This window comes from Oncorhynchus tshawytscha, linkage group LG14, assembly GCF_018296145.1.
Source record: "Oncorhynchus tshawytscha isolate Ot180627B linkage group LG14, Otsh_v2.0, whole genome shotgun sequence".
Taxonomy (NCBI): domain Eukaryota; kingdom Metazoa; phylum Chordata; class Actinopteri; order Salmoniformes; family Salmonidae; genus Oncorhynchus; species Oncorhynchus tshawytscha.
Genome location: NC_056442.1, coordinates 23,416,727 through 23,438,007, shown reverse-complemented (window position 1 = coordinate 23,438,007; position 21,281 = coordinate 23,416,727). Strand labels below are relative to the sequence as shown.

General features: G+C 47.2%; 1 protein-coding gene across 2 annotated transcripts in view; it reads left to right on the top strand.

Moving 5' to 3' along the window:
• plekhg2 (pleckstrin homology domain containing, family G (with RhoGef domain) member 2) overlaps positions 1-13,030 on the top strand; it is a 54,238-nt gene extending 41,208 nt beyond the window's left edge. For both annotated transcript variants that reach the window (XM_024444618.2, XM_024444617.2), the window contains 13 exons: positions 1,482-1,613; positions 1,945-2,127; positions 2,358-2,450; positions 2,555-2,641; positions 2,851-2,884; positions 3,023-3,100; positions 3,360-3,458; positions 3,894-3,926; positions 4,050-4,060; positions 4,214-4,468; positions 4,674-6,321; positions 6,616-7,774; positions 10,053-13,030. In XM_024444618.2, the coding sequence (XP_024300386.2) occupies positions 1,482-1,613; positions 1,945-2,127; positions 2,358-2,450; positions 2,555-2,641; positions 2,851-2,884; positions 3,023-3,100; positions 3,360-3,458; positions 3,894-3,926; positions 4,050-4,060; positions 4,214-4,468; positions 4,674-6,321; positions 6,616-7,774; positions 10,053-10,755 (4,515 nt within the window). In that variant the 3' untranslated portion in view covers positions 10,756-13,030. The remainder of the gene's footprint in view (positions 1-1,481; positions 1,614-1,944; positions 2,128-2,357; positions 2,451-2,554; positions 2,642-2,850; positions 2,885-3,022; positions 3,101-3,359; positions 3,459-3,893; positions 3,927-4,049; positions 4,061-4,213; positions 4,469-4,673; positions 6,322-6,615; positions 7,775-10,052) is intronic.
• Positions 13,031-21,281: the final 8,251 nt, after the last annotated feature.

The window sequence follows — 21,281 nt, the reverse complement described above, 5'->3', positions numbered from 1 at the left end:
ACCAAGGGAACAGCTAGCGAGTAAATGAAGCATAGAGATTCTGTGAAATGAAATAAGGATCCTATGTTTAAACGCACACTCACAACTCATGGCATTTAACTAGCTGTGTTTGGACACTGATCAACGACCTCGGGTTCTCTCTCCAAGCCCACCTCTGTGGTGGTTATTCTCAAGTATGGGTAGCTGCAGCACAATATGGTGTGGGTGTGTCGAAAGGAGTATGGAAAGAGAATCAGCTCATTTCAACGTTGATAAACCAGTGCGAATGAGGGAGTTATATTAACCTGAGCAACGGTGCACTGGTCTATGGCCCCATTGGCCAGTGACATGAACGGGCAAAATCGAACAATAATCTGTGCCGTTCTATCATGTTGTCAACAAGACAGCATGGTGCATCGCCCAGAAACATACAACATCTCTTTCCCATCAAATATATGTTTGAATTTTCAAACTAGTTTTCATTGGGAAGGCAGATGAAGCGTTTTTAATCAAAAGCAATCACGTTTGCATGTGAAAACACAAAATCCTACTCATTATCTACATGCTTCATCTAACCTAGGCTAGCCACTTTTGTTTTGAGGAAACTTTTCCGTGGGCTTTGAACGGAGCATCTTAATCACACCCGGGCCAGATAATCGAATCCCTTCATTGACTGCTTGCCGATATGAGGTGCTTCCCACTGAGCAGCTAACGTGGCCATTTATATATATATATTTTTTACCTCCTATGATTTTATTTCAAGTAGGATAGCAGCCTACACAAGAAATAACTCCTATTGAAAACCATTTAGATGTCACCTTGATACATACATACAGTCGGCAAAAACACAGAGGCACAATGCCCTTCGCTCTCACTTGCCAAACACTACTGTCCCGCAACGGTGTGGGATGGAGTTGCCTAGTAGCCAACGTTAGGGTGGCAGTCACAGTAAGAACACACGCATGATCAGTACTTTTAATTTAAAAAATAAACAATCGTCAGTTTTATAACCGAACATGTTAAATTACTGGTGTAAAACTAACAGTGAAATACAACCCAGACTCATCCTCTGGCTTCAAAACAGAAGTTCAAACTCTTGCGGTACAGTAGTTGCCTTGTTACTCCTTTCCTTTCGACACACCCACTCGTCCATACTCCGGTCGCCATATTGAGCTGCAGCTACCCCCTTCTCGTTATACTGACACTAACGCTTCGAACACACCGACAGTATTATCTGGATGTGTATGTAACAAACGCTTAACATTCCCCTTCTGCTACCATTTCTGTCAAGCCGTCTACACATACAGTTTGACGTATTCAATAAATCCAACATATGCATTACACCGAACGCACTGCAACTGCCTCTGCAACGCAATGCTACAAGGCAAACGCAGCGTTTCATTGGAAATGAGTGTAATTCTGGTGTACCAAAATGCAATGACACTGACGGTGTGATCGAAGCGTAATAGAAACCTAACCTCACTATCGCCCCCGTGTGGCAGGAGCTGGCCAAACACTTTGATAAAAGTGACCCTGGCTACGAGGTAGTGGAGGATGCCATCATCACCATGACAGCCGTGGCCTGGTACATCAACGATATGAAGAGGAAGCAGGACCACGCCGTCAGGCTGCAGGTATGGACCACCAGTCAGGCTCTGCCCAGTCACTCACTACAGCTGTTGTCATTGAAAATATAACAAAGAAGTTAGCTTTTGTTGCTGATCATAATCTATGACCCTGAACTGGCTGTAGAGGTCAGAGGTTAAAAGTCAAAAGAGGTTAGAGGTTGCAGAGGTCTTTGGACACCTCAGTCTCCACTACATCTGGAGGTCTTTGGACACCTCAGTCTCGACTACTGTTTTTGAAGATCAGAGGTCAAGCTGAGGTTAACACAAACACTGTTTTTGAAGATCAGAGGTCAAGCTGAGGTTAACACAAACACTGTTTTTCTTTTGACTCTGGCAGGAGGTTGAGAGCTTGTTGACCAACTGGACAGGTCCAGACCTGAGTGGCTTTGGGGAGCTGGTGTTGGAGGGCGCCTTCAGGGTTCAACGGGTCAAGAAGGAGAGGGCATTCTTCCTCTTCGACAAGATGCTGCTTATCGCTAAAAAGAGGCTGGAGCATTTCATCTACAGCACCCACATATTTGTGAGTGACTCGCGGACACCGGAATGAATTGATCAGATTATTGTGTTTCTGTAAATGCTAGGAGCATGTATCATTAGAGATGACGCCTACACCAATCAAAAAAGTAGCATGTTTTTGTTGTTTGATTTTCTATCATGTACTGACTGACACCCTTATTTCCCCTCCACTGTTGTTCCTCTCGTCTTTCACTCTCCCCTTTCCCTCATCTCTCTACCCTCCTCTCCATTCAGTGCTGTAACCTTCTTCTCGTAGAAACCATGAAGGACCCCCTGTGTTTTAAGGTGTCCGATCAGACCATCCCCAAACAGCAGCACATTGTACAGGTACGAGTAAACCACTATCAAATTACAAGTGAACCACTATCAAAGAACAGGACATTGTATTGTCAGGCCAGTGTACTTGAACTACCCTCCTACCCATGTTACAGACCAAAAACCAGGAGGAGAAACGCCTTTGGCTGCACTACCTCAAGAGGCTGATAGTGGAGAACCATCTTGCCTCTCTACCCCAGAAGGTAAGGCTTATTGTACATTACTGTAAATGTTGCCGATATGAATGGCAATACTTTTCAGCCAATATACCACTGAAGGCTGTGGCTAAACTGAAACAGAGAATATTGTAATCACTCTGTTAGGATGTGCAGCCACCTTGTGGCTGTTTATAGTTACCGCAAACACTGTCACAGGTTGAGCAATCGTTGAAATACCCCAATGTATTTTTCAGGCAAGGCAGGTACTCGGTGACAACTTCTGTCAATGTGAGTTTCATGTCATTTCAAACCATCATACGTTCTTACACCTACACCTTGCACTTTCAATTTACACTGTATTTGACACCAATTGTGCACAGTTTACAATCATGCACAACTCAGTAACTCGCCATTTATTTTTCACAGCTCCTCAGTTTGATCAGGATCGTTTAAAAAAATCATCTCCAAGATGCGATGAATACCATCGAGGGAGACGCCAATCAGGTCAGGACAAGCCATTCTTACCTGTAATGCACCTAGTGTCTAATTTGTGTGTCAACGACTTTACTGGTTTTAAGCATATTTTTTTTTACCCCAAAGTTGGATGAGGGTGATGGCTTCTTCTTTATAGCCATTTTGCCATGTGCCTGTCTGGTCTGTGTTTGTTGAGTTAAATTAATTCTGTGTGTGTGTGTGTGTGTGTGTGTGTGTGTGTGTGGGTGGGTGGGTGTGTGTGTGGGTGGGTGTGTGTGTGTGTGTCCAGAGCCCCCAGAGTTCATCTACACCCCAGAGAAGGCCAAGAAGAGCCTTCCCCTGCTGCTGGAGGGGAACCTGTCCTATCGCCGTGGCAGGAGGCAGTCTGGTGAGACTTCAAGTCTATAGACCAGGACCTGTCCACAAAGCGTCTCAGAGTAGGAGTGCTGATCTAGGATCAGTTTAGCCTTTTAGATCAGAATGAATAAGATTATCTGGACAGATCCTAGATCAGCATTCCTACTCTGTGACACTTTGTGGATATAGGCCCAGGGTCCACATACATCAAGAGCCTCAAAGCAGAAATGCTTATCAAGGATCAGTTTTGCCTTTTAGATCATATTTGAATCAGATTATATGGACAAGGAGGACCTGATCCTAGATCAGCACTCCTACTCTAAGACGCTTTATGAACAAGGGCCTAGAGAGGAATCACTCACTGCACAGGACTTGGACTAAACATACAGAGCTTGAAAATATGAATTCATAAATGTAATAATTGGAAATGACTCATTCTTAAATGCTTATGGCTGTTTCTTTCCAGCTCCAACTAAAGACTTGGAAACAGCATATCATGGTGAGAATTTTCTTAAAGGATTCTTGTTTATCTTGTTTCCTTGTAGTGTGTACGTTTTTAATGGAAAGTAAACACACCCTTGTTTGTTTCCCCCAACCATTCCTATCTTCTCATGGAATCCAGTCTCTTTAAAGGTAAGCTTGATTCAGACTGGTTTTGCCCCTATCCACCCACAACTGTCATACACATCAGATGATATCTCATTTGCAAGAATAGTACATGAGTAGTACACCTTCCCTTCCTGACATTCTCCATCTCAGTGTTTATGTTCATGTCCATCTCCACAGGCTGGCAGCGAGGGGGAGCTGTGTCCTGGGGCAGATAGCCTGGGATTCTCAGGCAGCACCAACACCCTGGCCTCCTCTGTGATGGAGGTGGAGGCTGAGGCAGAGCGTCCGGACCCCTGCCTGGGCCTAGAAGAAGAGGACCTACCCCCCCTGAGCGCCCCGCCCACCCTCTCCATCACCGAGGAGATCATGCAGTTCATTAACCAGAGCCGCGTGCGAGAGGGCATGGCCGAACTCAAGCCTGACATAGTATGGGTAGGCTATACTCTCTTTCACAATTCACACACTATTAAACAGCTGCCATGGATTTGAAGCAACCTGTGTCACTTGTCTAGTCACTAGACGTTAGTGACTAGTTTTATGAGCTATCAATTTAGTGCTGCATTACTTCCCCATGTACGTATAGTAGGAGATGCAGGGATGACTGACTTTTTTTGTGTCTGTTTCTGTCTCTCCACAGGATTCACCCCTGGATGAGTCTCTGGAGGACCCAGCAACTGAGCCACATCCATGTCCACTTGCTCAGCAAGGAAATTACCTGCTGCTTGCTTCCCCTACGGAGGAGACTTACGAGTCGCAAGTCCCCCATCCCAATAGTCCAGAGGAGATAACAGTGCAACTGGAGGGGAGCAGAACCAAAATGGAAGACCAAACTCTTCCACCATGTCTGTCCAGGGAATCCTCAGAGGAGGGTGGTTGTGAAGAGGGAGAGTTAACACCTTTGCCAGCTGATGTTATAGATGAGAGGCCTCAGGAGGAGAGCACATCAGCCAAAGAAACCGGGACAGTTGGGGAAAGAAATGCATCAGAGGTGGAGGACGAGCAAACGTTCGAAACCTCGACGCCACTGTCTCCTGTGAACCTCCCAGACGAAAGAGAGAGGGAGAAGGAACTCTGCTCTGACCTCCCCAACAAGGACAAGCCCCCAGAAGCTCCTCTCTCTGTCCCAGAGCACACTGTACAGAGCCCTCTGGCGCCCAAGAAAGAGACCCAGCTCACCAAGTCAGACAGGCAGATCATCGAGAAGATCCGCAGCTACTACGAGGCGGCTGAGGCCGAGGCAGGAGAAGCAGGAGAAGGTGACAGCAGCCCCACCCCCAGGAGAAACAGCTTCTCCCTCATCATCCCCACCGGCCTGGTCAAAGACTCCGTGTCCCACTTTGCTGTCTTTGGCCACCAGGACAGCCTGTGTGACTCGGAGAGCGGGCGCTCCGATGGGGGGGCAGAACCAGAGCCTGAGTCAGAGCTCCCCTCTCCTCTTCCGTCAGTGCCTGACCAGGGAGAGGGAGCCCTCAGCCCAGATTGTTCCTCCACTTCTGCTGCTGGTTCCCAGGAAGACCACAGCCAGGCACCAGGTCAGGGTGAGCCTGCTCTGGAAAAATGTAGCAGGTTTGAGCCAGGGAGTGAGCTGCCCTGCAAAGAGCTGATGAAGGATTGGAAAGAGAAGGAGAAAGTAGGAGCCCCTGTTAGCACAGAGAGGGAAATCATACCAAACCTGTCAACAGACATCACCAAAGAGCCCTCATTCAGCGACGAAGCAGCCAAAGTGATCACAAAAGACCAGCAGGTAATCAATGGCCACAAACCAAGTCCAAGTGATCCGGACACAGAACCTAAAGAGGCCCAGAAAGACTCCACTGTCCCTCCACCTACAGGTCTTCATGACAGTAAGACCGCCCCAATGTCCCAGGCTGGGTGGGGTAGAATCAGAGACAGGAGCTCCCTCACTGGGAACCTAGAGGGCCTACCCAGCCAGATCAAGGTGGGCCGCTGGTCCCGCCACTGTAAGATGGTGTCCTCCAGCCGGACCATGTACGAGGGGGCAGCGGTCGCAGACGTGGCGGGGATAGGCCTGTTCGAGGCCAGCCCTGGTGATCCATGTCTGGTGGAGAACTCAGAGAGAATCCTCAGTAAAGTTCAAATGCTGGCTCGAATGTACAGCGCCAAGGCCAGCATCATGAAGGTGCCACTTCACCACAAGAGGGTGTGTGTGGGTCATGCACCGTGGACCGTCACCACCAGGCACAGCGTCCCTCCTCAGGCCCAGCCGCCACAGCAGCATCAGGAGGAGAAGATTACAGTAAAACGAGCTCAGAGCCATTCCACTGGTCAGTACCTTTAGCATCCTGTATAAATGGCTATGATTTGATTAGATAGTGTAGTGGTGAGGATATGTAAAGACTTGTTGGTGTCTTATTGTTGAATATGAGTTGTTTTAGTAAGCACTGCTAAATAATGGAAGAACACATATAAACTGTGATTTACCATGTTTGATAGTGAAAGTAAAGCCTTGATATGGTTGGTCAGGAAACACAACAAATAAAACATGACATGCAAAGCCTCCATAATGTTTATCAGTGAATGACAGTGTTTAGGCTGATTTTTTTTTTTTTAATTTACAGGCTGCCAGGAGATGACTTCAGTTTCCTCAGAACCCCAGCTCTTTGGCCACATCCTTATCAGTGAACAGCTGTCCCCCACCTACCGCCAGCAGGAGAACAGCTGTGCCCTGACCGGACCCAGGGACAGTGTTTCCAACCTGGAATCCACATCCATTGCCTCTCCCCCCTCCTCCCCTCTGACTACCCCACCAAAAACCTCTCAGGTTAGGCCTGAGGAGGTAGTGACTACTGCTCTGGAGGGGAAGCTTATGGAGAACCAGTCTGAGGAAGTAATCTCAGGAGCTGAGATGCGGAGGCTTCACCCCAAGAGGGCTTCTCCAGTCCAGGAAGGCCCCATCCAAGGGGTAGGGATGGAGTTTCCAGCTGATGGTTATCCAAGGACCCCAGAGAGGTCTGTGAATCTCAGCAGGACTTGGGCAGAGCAGAAAGGACATAATCTGTACTCCATTAGGGAAGATCCTGCTCTGGGGGTAGCAGCAGCCTCTTTAGCAGGCCCATTTGGGAACAAAGACAGGTCTCCAGGGGTTGGAGCTGCAGAGGAGCTGCTGAAGACCATTCAACAGCAGGCTCCAACTGAACCAGAGACAAGCCAGGTGGTGAAGCCAGACGAAGCCAGTTTAAACACCAAGATAATGCCGCCTTATGTGGCCGGTGGGGCTGAGAGGGGGAGCTCACCCCAGATGGCCCCTGGTCATCAAAGCGAAGCTGAATCCACCAAAGCCAAGTCACAAGATGGCACTCTAGATGATCGGGATGTTTCACCTGCGGCACCAAAGATTTCCTCTCACATCTCCGACACATCTCCCACACAACAGAGGTCCATCTCTGGGCTAACTGAGGGGTCAAACCCCTTAGTGTGGAGTCCCACTCAGTCGCCTATGACTGAACCCATGCAAGGCACACATACATCTGGTCAGAGAGTCAAGGAGAGTCAAGTCCCAGAGGATTCCAAAGGAAAAGAGGGGGACATGGTTCCCCGTCCATGGTCATCGCTCCAAAGCCTGATGCCTACACCTCCGCCAGGGGTGCAGTCCTCTGACTGTCTGCCTAAGTTCACCAGCCAAAGACCACCCAACCTGCACCTGCCCACTACCAAGGGCAGAAGGAGCCTCCCTATGAGTTGGAACGGATCAAACAACGCCACACTCCCCAGCCAAAGGTACAGTATTTAATGGGGCTTAATACAGTAGTAACACAGTTTCACTGGTCCATAGCTTCATTCTTCCACTAAGAGTTCTTGTAGAATAATAGGCTGAATCTACTACATACCCTAAACCGATTTGTGAAGGTAATGGGGGGCCAAAATGTAAAACTGGAGAAAGATTAAAGGAATGCGCCTCTGACCGGAAGTGTGCAAATACTGTTTCCTATTTCTCCACTAAGAGTTCCGAAAGAAATTCTATGAATCAGATAAAACAGTGTTATTCACAGAGTAGATGGAGTAGTACAGTGCCTTCATAAAGTATTCATACCTCTTGACTTATTCCACATTTAGTTGTGTTACAGCCCAAATTCAAAATGGATTAAAATATATTTTTCTCTCACCCATCTACACACAGCACCCCATAATCACAAAGTGAATACGTTTTTAGAAAGTTTAGCAAATTTATAAAAAATGAAATACAGAAATATCCAATTTAAGTAAGTATTCATACCTCTGAGTCAATAGATGTTAGAATCCAATCCAATCCAGAAGCCACTCAGGAACATTCAATGTTGTCTTGGTAAGCAACTCCAGTGTTTTAGGTTATTGTCCTGCTGAAAGGTGAATTTGTCTCAGTGTCTTTGGAAATCAGACTGAATTAGATTTTCCTCCAGGGTTTTGCTTGTGCTTAGCTCTATTCCGTTTACTTTTTTTTTTACTCCCTTGTGCTTTCCGATGACAAGTCTACCCATAACATGATGCAGCCACCATGCTTGAAAATATGAAGACTGGTACTCAGTGATGTGTTGTGTTGGATTTTCCCCAAACATAACACTTTGTATTCAGGACATAAAGTTAATTTCTTATCCACATTTTTTGCAGTGTGACTTTAGTGCCTTATTGCAAACAGGATGCATGTTTTGAAATACTTTGTATTCTGTACAGGCTTCCTTCTTTTCACTCTGTCATTTAGGTTAGTATTGTGGAGTAACTACAATATTCTCTTATCACAGCCCTTAAACTCTGTTAAATCACCAAATCCCTGAGTGGTTTCTTTCCTCTCCGGCAACTGAGTTAGGAAGGACGCCTGTATCTTTGTAGTGACTGGGTGTATTGATACACCATTCAAAGTGTAATTAATAACTTCACCATGCTCAAAGGGATAGTTGATGTCTGCTTTTTATTTATTTTTTATCCAACTACCAATAGGTGCTTTTTGCGAAGCATTGGAAAACCTCCCTAGGCTTTGTGGTTGAATCTGTGTTAGAAATTCACAGCTCAATTTAGGGACTTTACAGATCATTGAAATCATGTTAAACACTATTATTGCACACTATTAGTCCATGCAACTTATTGTGTGACTTGTTAAGCAGATTTTTACCCCTGAACTTATTTAAGGGTTTGAATACTTATTAGCTCAAGACATTTCAACTTTTCATTTTGTATTAATTTGCAAACACATAATTCCACTTGTATATTATGGGGTATTGTGTGTAGGCCAGTTACACAAAATCTACATTTGATCAATTTTAAATTCAGGCTGGAACACAACAAAATGTGAAAAAAGTCAAGGGGTGTGAATAGTTTCTGAAGGCACTGTAGATGCAAAGTATGTGAGAAGGCCCCTGACATGGAAATACCTGTGTTTTGTCATGAATGTCCAGGTCGTATCGAGTGGGAAAATGTTCAACAGTTCCTATTTGACTGTATATTAAAAAATAAATTGTTTTATTTTATTTTGTGTACATTGCAGCTAAGAGCTCAAATTGCATATACAAATGTACAAACGTACTATCAATGTAGCTTATTTTCACAAGACTGAGTAATCGCTGCCTGCACTCCTCTCCTCTCCTCTCAATTCTGCTTCTCCTCAAGCCAAGTTTTGTGGCAGTGGCATTAATCAGTCCCTCCAGGGTTTCACAGGGATTTTTAGTGATAATATGCATGGCAATATGCGATGATTTAGTTGAATTTGTAGCGAAAATGCACTGACGAGGAAAACAGTTTGTTAACATGTGGCTTGATTGAAACATATTATGTGGTGAATGTGCAATGATTGGTTGAAATTCCGAGCACTCTTTTTGTACTGCGTTGATAGGTCAGTTCTATGCGATAATATTGTGATGATTTGGTTTTTCTATGCTGAAATAGTGCAGTGATTGGTAAAAATTTGCAACCCCTCGCATATTGTGTGTGAAATTGTTGATTTTGCATAACAAATCACAGAATCCTGGAGGGACTGATTAATGAAGTCTATTAATTTCCTCTTCTCTATGCTTTCCTTTGGTTATAGACTACCACCTTCTCCACTGAGGTCCAGAGAGCCAGGTCAGGATCCATCACTCCCATCCATCCATGCCTCTGGGTTGTCCCCCGTCAGACGGCCTTCCTCCCAGCCCTCACTGGAGAGATCAGCCACCATGCTTCCAGGCATTGGCCAACCCATGGATGCCAAGCCCCCCTCTGCCTTCAGCCCCAGTCTCTACCAGCACTCTCCCTCCCCCATCAGGGGACTCCCGTTCTCCTCTCCCACCCCTTCTGCCTTGACCAAGTCCCTGGCTGCCTCCTGCATCAGCCAGTCCATCAGCCAGAGTCTTGCCAAGAAGAACACTCGCCTCCAGGACCATGCCACCCCTCACCCAGACAGTCCAGCCCCTCTGGCTCCCGCTCCCACTGCATCCCCACTCAGGATGAGGTCTCCCTCCCCCAAACTCACCTCTGGCCCTAGCGGCCCCCCTCTGAGTCCTGGCTATGCCCATGCTTCCTACACCAGAGATGGGAGCCAGCCACCTAAGTGTCCCCCTTCCCCTCTCCGGTCTACTTCAGTCCGCTCCAGCCCATGCGCAACCCCAGCCCCAGCCCTGTCCCCCCACCGTATCGCAGCCAGCACTCAGTCTCCCCAACCCCCCCAGTCAGCCTGCATCACACCGCCTTTTCCTCTGCCTCTCCACGGCCCAGGCCTGCTGTCCTACACCAGCCACGCCATATTGGTTTGAATGGAAACAGTAACAACAATAATAACAATAACACCACTAACGGAGGATGGGTCGCGAATCACCGGAAGCCACCGTTAGCGAGTGCCAATAGTATACCCCATCCCCATGATCCTCTTTGGAGTGGTTCTACTCACACTCTCAACAGGGTGGCAAGGCCCTTCTCTGTCTCGGAGCCCAGCTCACGAGTGCAGTCCCCGTCCCCTTCTCCCTCCCCATCTCCATTCAGCAGGATCTGCTCCCCTCCCCCAGTCCAGAATCATACAGGCCCCCTGATGAACAAGCCCCCCAACCCTAGAAGCACCCGGGCAGGAGGGGCTTGCCCCTTCAATCACCTGGGCCTCTCCCTGGAGCTCCCCAGGGCCTCCTCAGCCTGCTCTTCAGGCATAACCTCCCCTCCGCCCATTGGGGTTCCTGCCAATGTCTGGGGAGTCGCCACTCCTCAGCCGCGGAATGCCAAATTGGCATTTCCTTTCTCCTCCATTGCCTCACCCACATGGATAGATGTTTATCCCCCCTCCATTCAGAGAAGCTCCAGCACCACCTCCCCTCCCCCATCTGGTTTCTCCCCATGCTCTCCAACCCATTCTCAGAACCTACGGAGGACCAAGGGAAGCAGCCTGCCCTTCCTTAGCCTGGCTGACCGACCACCCAGTCCAGTCAGGAATGGGAGGGGGTCTTGGGGAGAGAGCGAAGGGCGCAGGTCTGTGGGTGCGGAGCAGGAGTCTGGGTTGATAAGCCCCCGAGGGGGATCCTGCTCCTACAGTGGCTCCCCATCCTGCATCAGCCCCGGGGCCTTGTCCCCTGTCAGACTGGCCCCTGGGAAGAGCACCCACGGCGAGCAACACTTCACCAGCATTGCCTGGCCCGACGTGCGAGAACTCCTGACCAAGTATGACAGTGGGGACAGCCCTGACCAGAGTGCTCCGACCTCCCCTGTCTGGCCTCAGGATGAATGGGGTGACCCAGACCTTGGGGAGGACAGTTGCCGGAGCCACCTGATCTGTGCCTATGTGCCTCGGGCCTCCCCATCCCCTGACACGGGTGCGCCCATCCAGTACCCTCACAGGAGTGAGCCAAAGCCAGAGGACACCTCCTCAATGCAGGCAGCCAGCAGGACTCTAAAGACTAGCTATGCTACCACTGTGAACCTGCAGATTGCTGGCAGTGGACGTATCACTTCCTTCAGCAACACCCAGGTGAGCCTGAACCAGACCTTATCCCCTGTGGTAGATAGCCAGGGCAGACGGAGGGTCAGCATCAATGCCTGCAACTTTACCCTTCCCGTTCCCCAGAACTGCAAGAGGCTGTGAGGGGCTACGACTGGGCGACCTCCTCCAAGGTGCCTTATGCCTCAGTGAAAGTCTAAATAGGCACTTTACCCTGAAACAGTGGTGTTCATAGGGATCCTATGAGATATAACTCCAGGTAATATGGTAACAAATTACATTAGACTTAATTGGACAGTAGATTGAATCACCTGTTCTTTCAGATGACAATCTGACAATGTCAGGAATTCTGCAACCAACCCCACATATCACCGCCCGGCCACCTAGATCACTGTCCAATAGGGCACCGACTGAACCCACAGACAAATTAGTTTGCCAGTGTCATTTTTCTTAGTCTTTTTGTTGTTTGTTGTTTCAAAATCAATTCTGTTTATTCTGTTCAACAAAAAAAACGATGTCTTGTTTATCAAACTCCTACGTTTGTGCTTGTGGCTGGCATGGTAAAAATGGTCCATTCTTTTTTATTTTTTTATTTATGAACTAGTCTTATTTTGTCTGCATTTCTGGCACTTAATTGTATGTCTTTATTTTGCACAATGTCCTCAGCTGTGTGTGTAGTTAAGACGTGTCTGTGAAGGTAGCTTTTATTTCAGACCAAATCACGATGTTGATGTTTTTATGTGTTTTAACCTATGTAGTTTTACCAGTGGTTCATGTTGAAAAAATACATGATTTATTTGGTTACACAAGAGCAGAAAATAAGGGAAAATAAGAGCAACAAATTTCAGGGAAAACAAAGTGCAAGAAAATGAATGGTGACTCGACCAACATGCATTTTTATTGCAACACAACACAGTGTCTTCAGGCTACATTGGCCTGTTTTGATAGCATAGGCCTAACTACTTTTTTAAGTACAGTATTTAAATATCAGATTTGAAATTGTGAACTCCTGTGGTCAAAAGACTCAAAGAACAACCACTGTGTCTATTACTGATGTGCATTTCAGTTATTTGTACTCCTATAATAATAAAAAAATATTAAAGACCCTTTGATGTTGTCTGTCTCCTTTATAAATCCTCTAATTATACATTATGATATTGATTAGTCAACATCCTAGAAAACATAGCCATTGTTGTGGAAATTCACCACTAAGGACTCAAATTCAAAGTAAATTAAGCAATCTTTATTATCACGGCCCGGAGAGGTTCACAAAATCAATATAAGCCCAATGAAAACTCTGAAAAGGGGGTTCCCTTTCAGTCCTTATATACTGCTACACATACAAGTTATATAACCATGATTTACATAATTCATTATTCATCATTAACGTTGATTCCTGCATGTGACTGACTGATACCTGACAAGGCTTCTTCTCTCAAAGCTGAGACCTTGTATCGCGTATTTAGTCCCAGATATTATTTATTTTATTTCACCTTTATTTAACCAGGTAGGCCAGTTGAGAACAAGTTCTTATTTACAACTGCGACCTGGCCATGATAAAGCTGTCACGGCTCACGTCGTTATGAGGATCGGACCAAAACGCAGCATGGTACGTGTTCATGATTCTTTATTAACCAAAACACTTGAACAAAATAACAAAGTGAAAAAAACAAAACAGTTCTGTAAGGTGAATAAACTATACAGAAAACAACTACCCACAAAACACAGGTGGGAAAAAGGCTGCCTAAGTATGATTCCCAATCAGAGACAACGATAGACAGCTGTCCCTGATTGAGAACCATACCTGGCCAAAATGTAGAAATAAAGAAACTAGAATGCCCACCCTAGTCACACCCTGGCCTAACCAAAATAGAGAATAAAAGGCTCTATATGGCCATGGTGTGACAAAAGCAAAGCAGTGCGACAAAAACAACACAGAGTTACACATGGGATAAACAATTGTACAGTCAATAACACAATAGAAAAATCTGTATACAGTGTGGGCAAATGAAGTAAGGGGGTAAGGCAATAAATAGGCCAATAGTGGCGAAGTAATTACAATTGAGCAATTTACACTGGAATGATATGTGCAGATGAGGATGTGCAGGTAGAAATACTGGTGTGCAAAAGAGCAGAAAAACAAAAACAAATCTGGGGACTTGGTTGGATGGGCTATTTACAGATGGGCTGTGTACAGCTGCAGCAATCGGTAACCTGCTCTGACAGCTGACGCTTAAAGTTAGTGAGGGAGATATAACTCTCCAACTTCAGTGATTTTTGCAATTCGTTACAATCATTGGCAGCAGATATCTGGAAGGAAAGGCAGCCAAAGGAGGTGTTGGTTTTGGTGATGACCAGTGAAATATACCTGCTGGAGCGTGTGCTACAGGTGGGTGTTGCTATGGTGACCAGTGAACTGAGATAAGGCAGAGCTTTACCTAGCAAAGACTTATAGATGACCTGGAGCCAGTGGGTTTGGTGACGAATATGTAGCGAAGACCAGCCAACGAGAGCATACAGGTCGCAGTGGTGGATAGTATATGGGGCTTCGGTGACAAAATGAATGGCACTGTGATCCAATTTGTTGAGTAGACTGTTGGAGGCTATTTTGTAAATGACATCGCCAAAGTCAAGGATCGGCAGGATGGTCAGTTTTACGAGGGTATGTTTGGCAGCATGAGTGAAGGAGGCTTTGTTGTGGAATAGAAAGCTGATTCTAGATTTAACTTTGGATTGGAGATGCTTAATGTGAGTCTGAAAGGAGAGCTTACAGTCTAGCCAGACACCAAGTTATTTATAGTTCTCCACATATTCTAAATCAAAACCGTCCAGAGTAGTGATGCTAGTCAGGCGGGTGGGTGGGGGCAGCGATCGGTTGAAGAGTATGCATTTCATTTTACTAGCATTTAAGAGCAGTTGGAAGCCACGGAAGGAGTGTTGTATGGGGTTGAAGCTCGTTTGGAGGTTTGTTAAAACAGTGTCCAAAGAAGGGCCAAAAGTATACAGAATGGTGTCGTCTTCAAAGAGGTGGATCATAGAATCACCCGCAGCAAGAGCGACATCATTGATATATACAGAGAAAAGAGTCAGCCCAAGAATTGAACCCTGTGGCACCCCCATAGAGACTGCCGGAGGTCCTGACAACAGGCCCTCTGATTTGACACACTGATCTCTATCTGAGAAGTAGTTAGTGAACCAGGCGAGGCAGTCATTAGAGAAACCAAGGCTCTTGAGTCTGCCGATAAGAATACGGTGATTGACATAGTCGAAAGACTTGGCCTGGTCGATGAAGACGGCTGCACAGGTCTTTTATCGATGACGGTCATGATATCGTTTAGGAGCGTGGCTGAGGACCAACAGTGACCAGCTCGGAAACCAGATTGCATTGCGGAGAAGGTATGGTGGGATTCGAAATGGTCGGTGATCTGTTTGTTCACTTGGCTTTCGAAGACTTTGGAGAGGCAGGGCAGGATGGATGTAGGTCATATATAATCAAGATGGCACCGATAGATAGAGCAGTCGTGCTTCTAGCTCCTAAGCATCTTTGCAGTTTTTTGTTTTTGTGTGTTATTTCTTACATTATAAGACTAGAAAATCATTTGTGTTGTTACATACAACCGGAAAAAACTTTTGGATATCAGAGCGACGGTAACTCACCAGCATTACGACCAGGAATACGACATTCCCAAATTGGATCCTTTATTCGTACCCCCAGGACAATTGAATTGATCCAAAACAATACCCGCGGAGAAGAGGTAGTCCGACTCAGGAGGCATGCACACCACCCACCACTTCCGAGTATATTACTCGCTAATGTTCAGTCTCTGGATAATAAAGTTGACGAGCTCAGGGTGAGTATCTCCTTCCAGAGACACATCAGGGATTGTAACATACTCTGTTTCACAGAAACATGGCTCTCTCGGGATATACTGTCTGAGTACATACAGCCAGTTGGGTTCTCAGTTCATAGCGCAGAATTGAATAAAGATTTCTCTGGGAAGAAGAAGGGCGGGGGTGTATGTTTCATGATTAACTACTCAGTGTGATAACATACAGAAACCCATGTCCTTTTGTAAACCCAACCTAGAATACCTCATAATCAAATGCTGACCGTATTACCTCCCAAGATAATTCTCTTCCGTTATAGTCACAACCGTGTATATTCCCCCTCAAGCCGATACTACGACAGCCCTCAAATAACTACACTGGACTCTATGCAAACTGAAAACCACATATCCTGAAGAAGCATTTATTGTTGCCGAGGATTTAACTAGCTAAGCTAATCTGAGGAAAACACTACCGAAGTTCTACCAACACATTGACTGTAGCAAATCTGATCGGGACTCCATTTTTCTCCTCCCTTCCTATACGCAGAAACTCAAACAGGAAGTACCCGTGCTACGGACTATTCAATGCCGGTCTGACCAATTGGAATCCATGCTTCAAGATTGTTTTGATCACGCGGACTGGGATATGTTCCAGGTAGCCTCTGAGAATAATATAGGTGAACACATAGATACGGTGACTGAGTTTATCAGGAAATGTATAGATGTTGTACCCACTGTGACTATTAAAACCTACCCAAACCAGAAACTGTGGCTAGATAGCAGCAAACGCGCAAAACTGAAAGCGCGAACCACCACATTTAACCATGGCAAGGTAACTAGGAATATGGCAGAATATAGACAATGTAGCTATTCCCTCCTTAAAGGTAATCAAAAAGGGATAACCTCAGTACAGAGACAAAGTGGAGTCGCAATTCAATGGCTCAGACACCAGACGTATGTGGCAGGGTCTACAGACAATCACGGACTACAAAGGGAAAACCAGCCACAGCAGACAGTGACCTCTTTCTTTCGGATAAGCTAAACACCTTTTTTGCCCTCTTGGATAAGCTAAACACCTTTTTCGCCCTCTTTGTTGATAACACAGTGCCACCAACATAGCCAGCTAGCACAGACTGTGGGCTCTCCTTCTCCGTGGTCGATGTGAGTAAGACATTTAAGCGTGTTAACCCTCGCAAGGCTGCTGGCCCAGATGAAATCCATAGCCATGTCCTCAAGGTATGCACATACCAGCTGACTGGAGTGTTTAGAGACATATTCAATCTATCTCAGTCTGCGCTCCCCACATGCTTCAAGATGTCCACCATTGTTCCTGTGTCCAAGAAAGCATAGGTAACTGAACTAAATGACTATCGCCGCCCCGTAACACTCACTTCTGTCATCATAAAGTGCTTTGAGAGACCAGTCAAGAATCATATGACCTCTACCTTACCTGACACCATAGACCCACTTCAATTTGCTTACTGACCCAATAGATCCACAGACGATGCTATCGCCATCGCACTGCATAATGCCGTATTCCATCTGGACAAGAGGAATACCTATGTAAGAATGCTGTTCATTGACTATAGCACAGCATTCAACACCATAGTACCCTCCAAGCTCATCATTAAGCTCGGGGCCCTGGGTCTGAACCCTGCCCTGTGCAACTGGGTCCTGGACTTCCTGACGGGCCGCCCCCAGGTGGTGAAGGTAGGAAACAACACCTCCACTTCGCTGATCTTCAAAGTGCATGCTCAGCCCCCTGGTCTACTCCCCGTTCCATGACTACGTGGCCACGCACGCCTCCAATTCAATCATCAAGTTTTCTGACAACACAACAGTAGTAGGCCAACAATGACGAGACAGCCTACAGGGAGGAGAAGAGGGCCCTGGGAGTGTGGTGCTTCAGGAAACTGCAGAGAGAGCACCCCCTATCCACATCGACGGGACCGCAGTGGAGAAGGTGGAAAGTTTCATGTTCCTTGGAGCACACATCACTGACAAACTGAAATGGTCCACCCACACAGAGAGTGTGGTGAAGAAGGTGCAACAGCGCCTCTTCAACCTCAGGAGGCTGAATAAACTTGGCTTGGCACTTAAAACCCTCACAAAAGTTTTACAGATGCACAATGGGGAGCATCCTGTCGGGCTGTATCACTTCCTGGTACGGCAACTGCACCACCCGTAACCACAGGGGTCTCCAGAGGGTAGTGCGGTCTGCCCAACCCATCACCGGGGGTAAACTACCTGCCCTCCAGGACACCTACAGCACCCGATGTCACAGGAAGGCCAAAAATAGATCATCAAGGACAACAACCACCCCAGCCACTACCTGTTCACCCCGCTATCATCCAGGAAGCGAGGTCAGTACAGGTGCATCAAAGCTTGGAACCAGACAGAAAAACAGCTTCTATCTGTAGTCCATCAGACTGTTGAATAGCACCTTAGAGGCTCCTGCCCTCTATATATATATATAGACTTGAAATCACCGGCCACTTTAAAAATGGAACACTTGTCACTTTAATCATGTTTACATATTTTGCATTACTCACCTCATATGTATATACTGTATTCTATTCTACTAAATTTAGTCTATGCCGCTCCGACATTGTTCGTCCAAATATTTCTTTATTCTTAATTCCATTCTTTTACTTTAGATTTGTGTGTATTGTGTGTATTTGTCACGCCCTGACCTTAGAGATCCTTTTTATGTCTCTATTTTGGTTTGGTCAGGGCGTGAGTTGGAGGCCATTCTATGTTTTGTGTTTCTATGATTTTCTATTTCTATGTTTTGGCCGGGTATGGTTCTCAATCAGGGACAGCTGTCTATCGTTGTCTCTGATTGGGAACCATACTTAGGTAGCTTTTTTCCCACCATTCTTTGTGGGAAGTTTACTTTGTTTAGGGCACATAGCCTTTAGCTTCACGGTTTGTTTTGTAGTGTTTATTGTTTTGTTCTGCGTCTTTTTTCTAAATAAAGGAATATGTAGCCTTACCACACTGCACCTTGGTCCTCCTCCTTCAACAGCCGTGACAGAACTTCCCACCACCAACGGACCAAGCAGCGTGGTAAGGAGGAGCAGGGTGTAATGGACTCCTGGTCATGGGAGGAAATCCTGGACGGAAAAAGACCCTGGAGGCAGGCTGGGGAGTATCGCCGTGCACGGGAGAAACTGGAAGCAGCTAAAGCTGAGAGGCGACACTATGAGGGAACACAGCTGGCAAGGAAGCCCGAGAGGCAGCCCCTCCCCCAAATTTGGGGGGGGGGCACACGGGGAGTGTGGCAAAGTCAGGTTGGAGACCTGAGCCAACTCCACGTGCTTACCATGGCGGGCGCCATACTGGTCAGGCACCGTGTTACGCCGTGGAGCGCACGGTGTCTCCAGCATGCGTTCTTAGCCCGGTGCGCTACATCCCAGCTCCCCGCCTCTGCCGGGCTAGGGACACCATCCAGCCAGGACGGGTTGTGCAGGCTCTTAGCTCGAGACCTCCAGTGCGCCTCCACGGCCCAGTGTATCCTGTGCCTCGGCCAAGGGCGTCTCCCTATCCTGGTGAGTCCTGTGCCTGCGCTAAGAACTAATCCTCCTATAAGTCTCCCCAGCCTGGTGAGTCCTGTGCCTGCTCCCAGAGCCAGGCCTCCTGTGTGTCTCTCCACTCCAGTGATGATCTATGGCACGAAGCCTCCAGTGATGATCCATGGCACGAAGCCTCCAGTGATGGTCCATGGCAAGAAGGCTCCAGTGATGAACCATGGCAAGAAGCCTCCAGTGATGATCCATGGCATGAAGCCTCCAGTGATGGTCCATGGCACGAAGCCTCCAGTGATGGTCCATGGCAAGAAGCTTCCAGTGATGGTCCATGGCACGAAGCCTCCAATGATGATCCATGACAGGAAGCCTCCAGTGAGGAGTCATGTCACGAATTCTCCAATGACGGACTCCAGTCCGGAGCCTCCAGCGACGGTCTCCAGTCTGGAGCCTTCAGCGACGGTCCCCAGTCCGGAGCCCGTAGCGAGGGGCCCCAGTCCGGAGCCCGTAGCGAGGGTGCCCAGTCCGGGGCCCACAGCGAGGAAGCCCAGTCCTGGGCCCGCAACGAGGGTGCCCAGTCCGGGGTCGGCGGCGAGGGTCCCCGACACCAGAGATGCCACCAAAGTGGGGTGAGCCAGCGGTGGAGCGGTGTCTGCGTCCCGCACCTGAGCCGCCACTGCGGATAGATGCCCACCCAGACCCTCCCCTATTGGTTTAGGTTTTGCGGCCGGAGTCCGCACCTTTGGGGAGGGGTTACTGCCACGCCCTGACCTTAGAGATCCTTTTTATGTCTCGATTTTGGTTTGGTCAGGGCATGAGTTGGGGTGGGCATTCTATGTTTTGTGTTTCTATGATTTTCTATTTCTATGTTTTGGCCGGGTATGGTTCTCAATCAGGGACAGCTGTCTGAGTTTTCATCTGTATTTTTCGTAGCTGTTTACATTCCACCACAGTCAGAGGCTGGTACTAAGACAGCATTGAATGAGCTATATTCCACCATAAGCAATCAAGAAAACGGCGCTCCTCATAGCCAGGGACTTTAATGCAGGGAAACTTAAATCCGTTTGACCAAATTTCTATCAGCATGCATATATATGTGCAACCAGAGTAAAAACAACTCTGGACCACCTTCACTCCACACACAGAGACGTATACAAAGCTCTCCCTCGCCCTCCATTTGGCAAATCTGACTACAATTCTATCCTGATTCCTGCTTACAAGCAAAAATTTAAGCAGGAAGCACCAGTAACTAGATCAATAAAAAAGTGGTCAGATAAACAAATGCTAAGCTACAGGACTGTTTTGCTACCACAGACTGGAATATGTTCCAGGATTCTTCCGAAGGCATTTAGGAGTACACCACATCAGTCATTGGCTTCATCAATAAGTGCATCGATGATGTCGTCCCCACAGTGACAGTACATACATACCCCAACCAGGAACCATGGATTACAGGCAACATCCGCACTGAGCTAAAGGCTAGAGCTAACACTTTCAAGGAGTGGGACTCTAACCAGGAAGCTTATAAGAAATCCCGCTATGCCCTCCGACGAACCATCAAACAGGCAATGCGTCAATACAGGACTAAGATCGAATCGTACTACACCAGCGCTGACGTACGTCAAATGTGGCAGGGCTTGCAAACCATTACAGACTACAAAGGGAAGCACACCCGAGAGCTACAGAGTGACACGAGCCTACCAGATGATCTAAACTACTTCTATGCTCGCTTCGAGGCAAATAACACTGAAACATGCATGAGAGCACCAGCTATTCCGGAAGACTGTGTGATCACACTCTCCGCAGCCGATATGAGTTAGACCTTTAAACAGGTCAACATTCACGAGGCCACAGGACCAGACAGATTACCAGGATGTGTACTGCGAGCATGCGCTGGCCAACTGGCAAGTGTCTTCACTGACATTTTCAACCTCTCCCTGTCCGAGTCTGTAACACCAACATGTTTTAAGCAGACCACCATAGTGCATGTGCCCAAGAACAACATC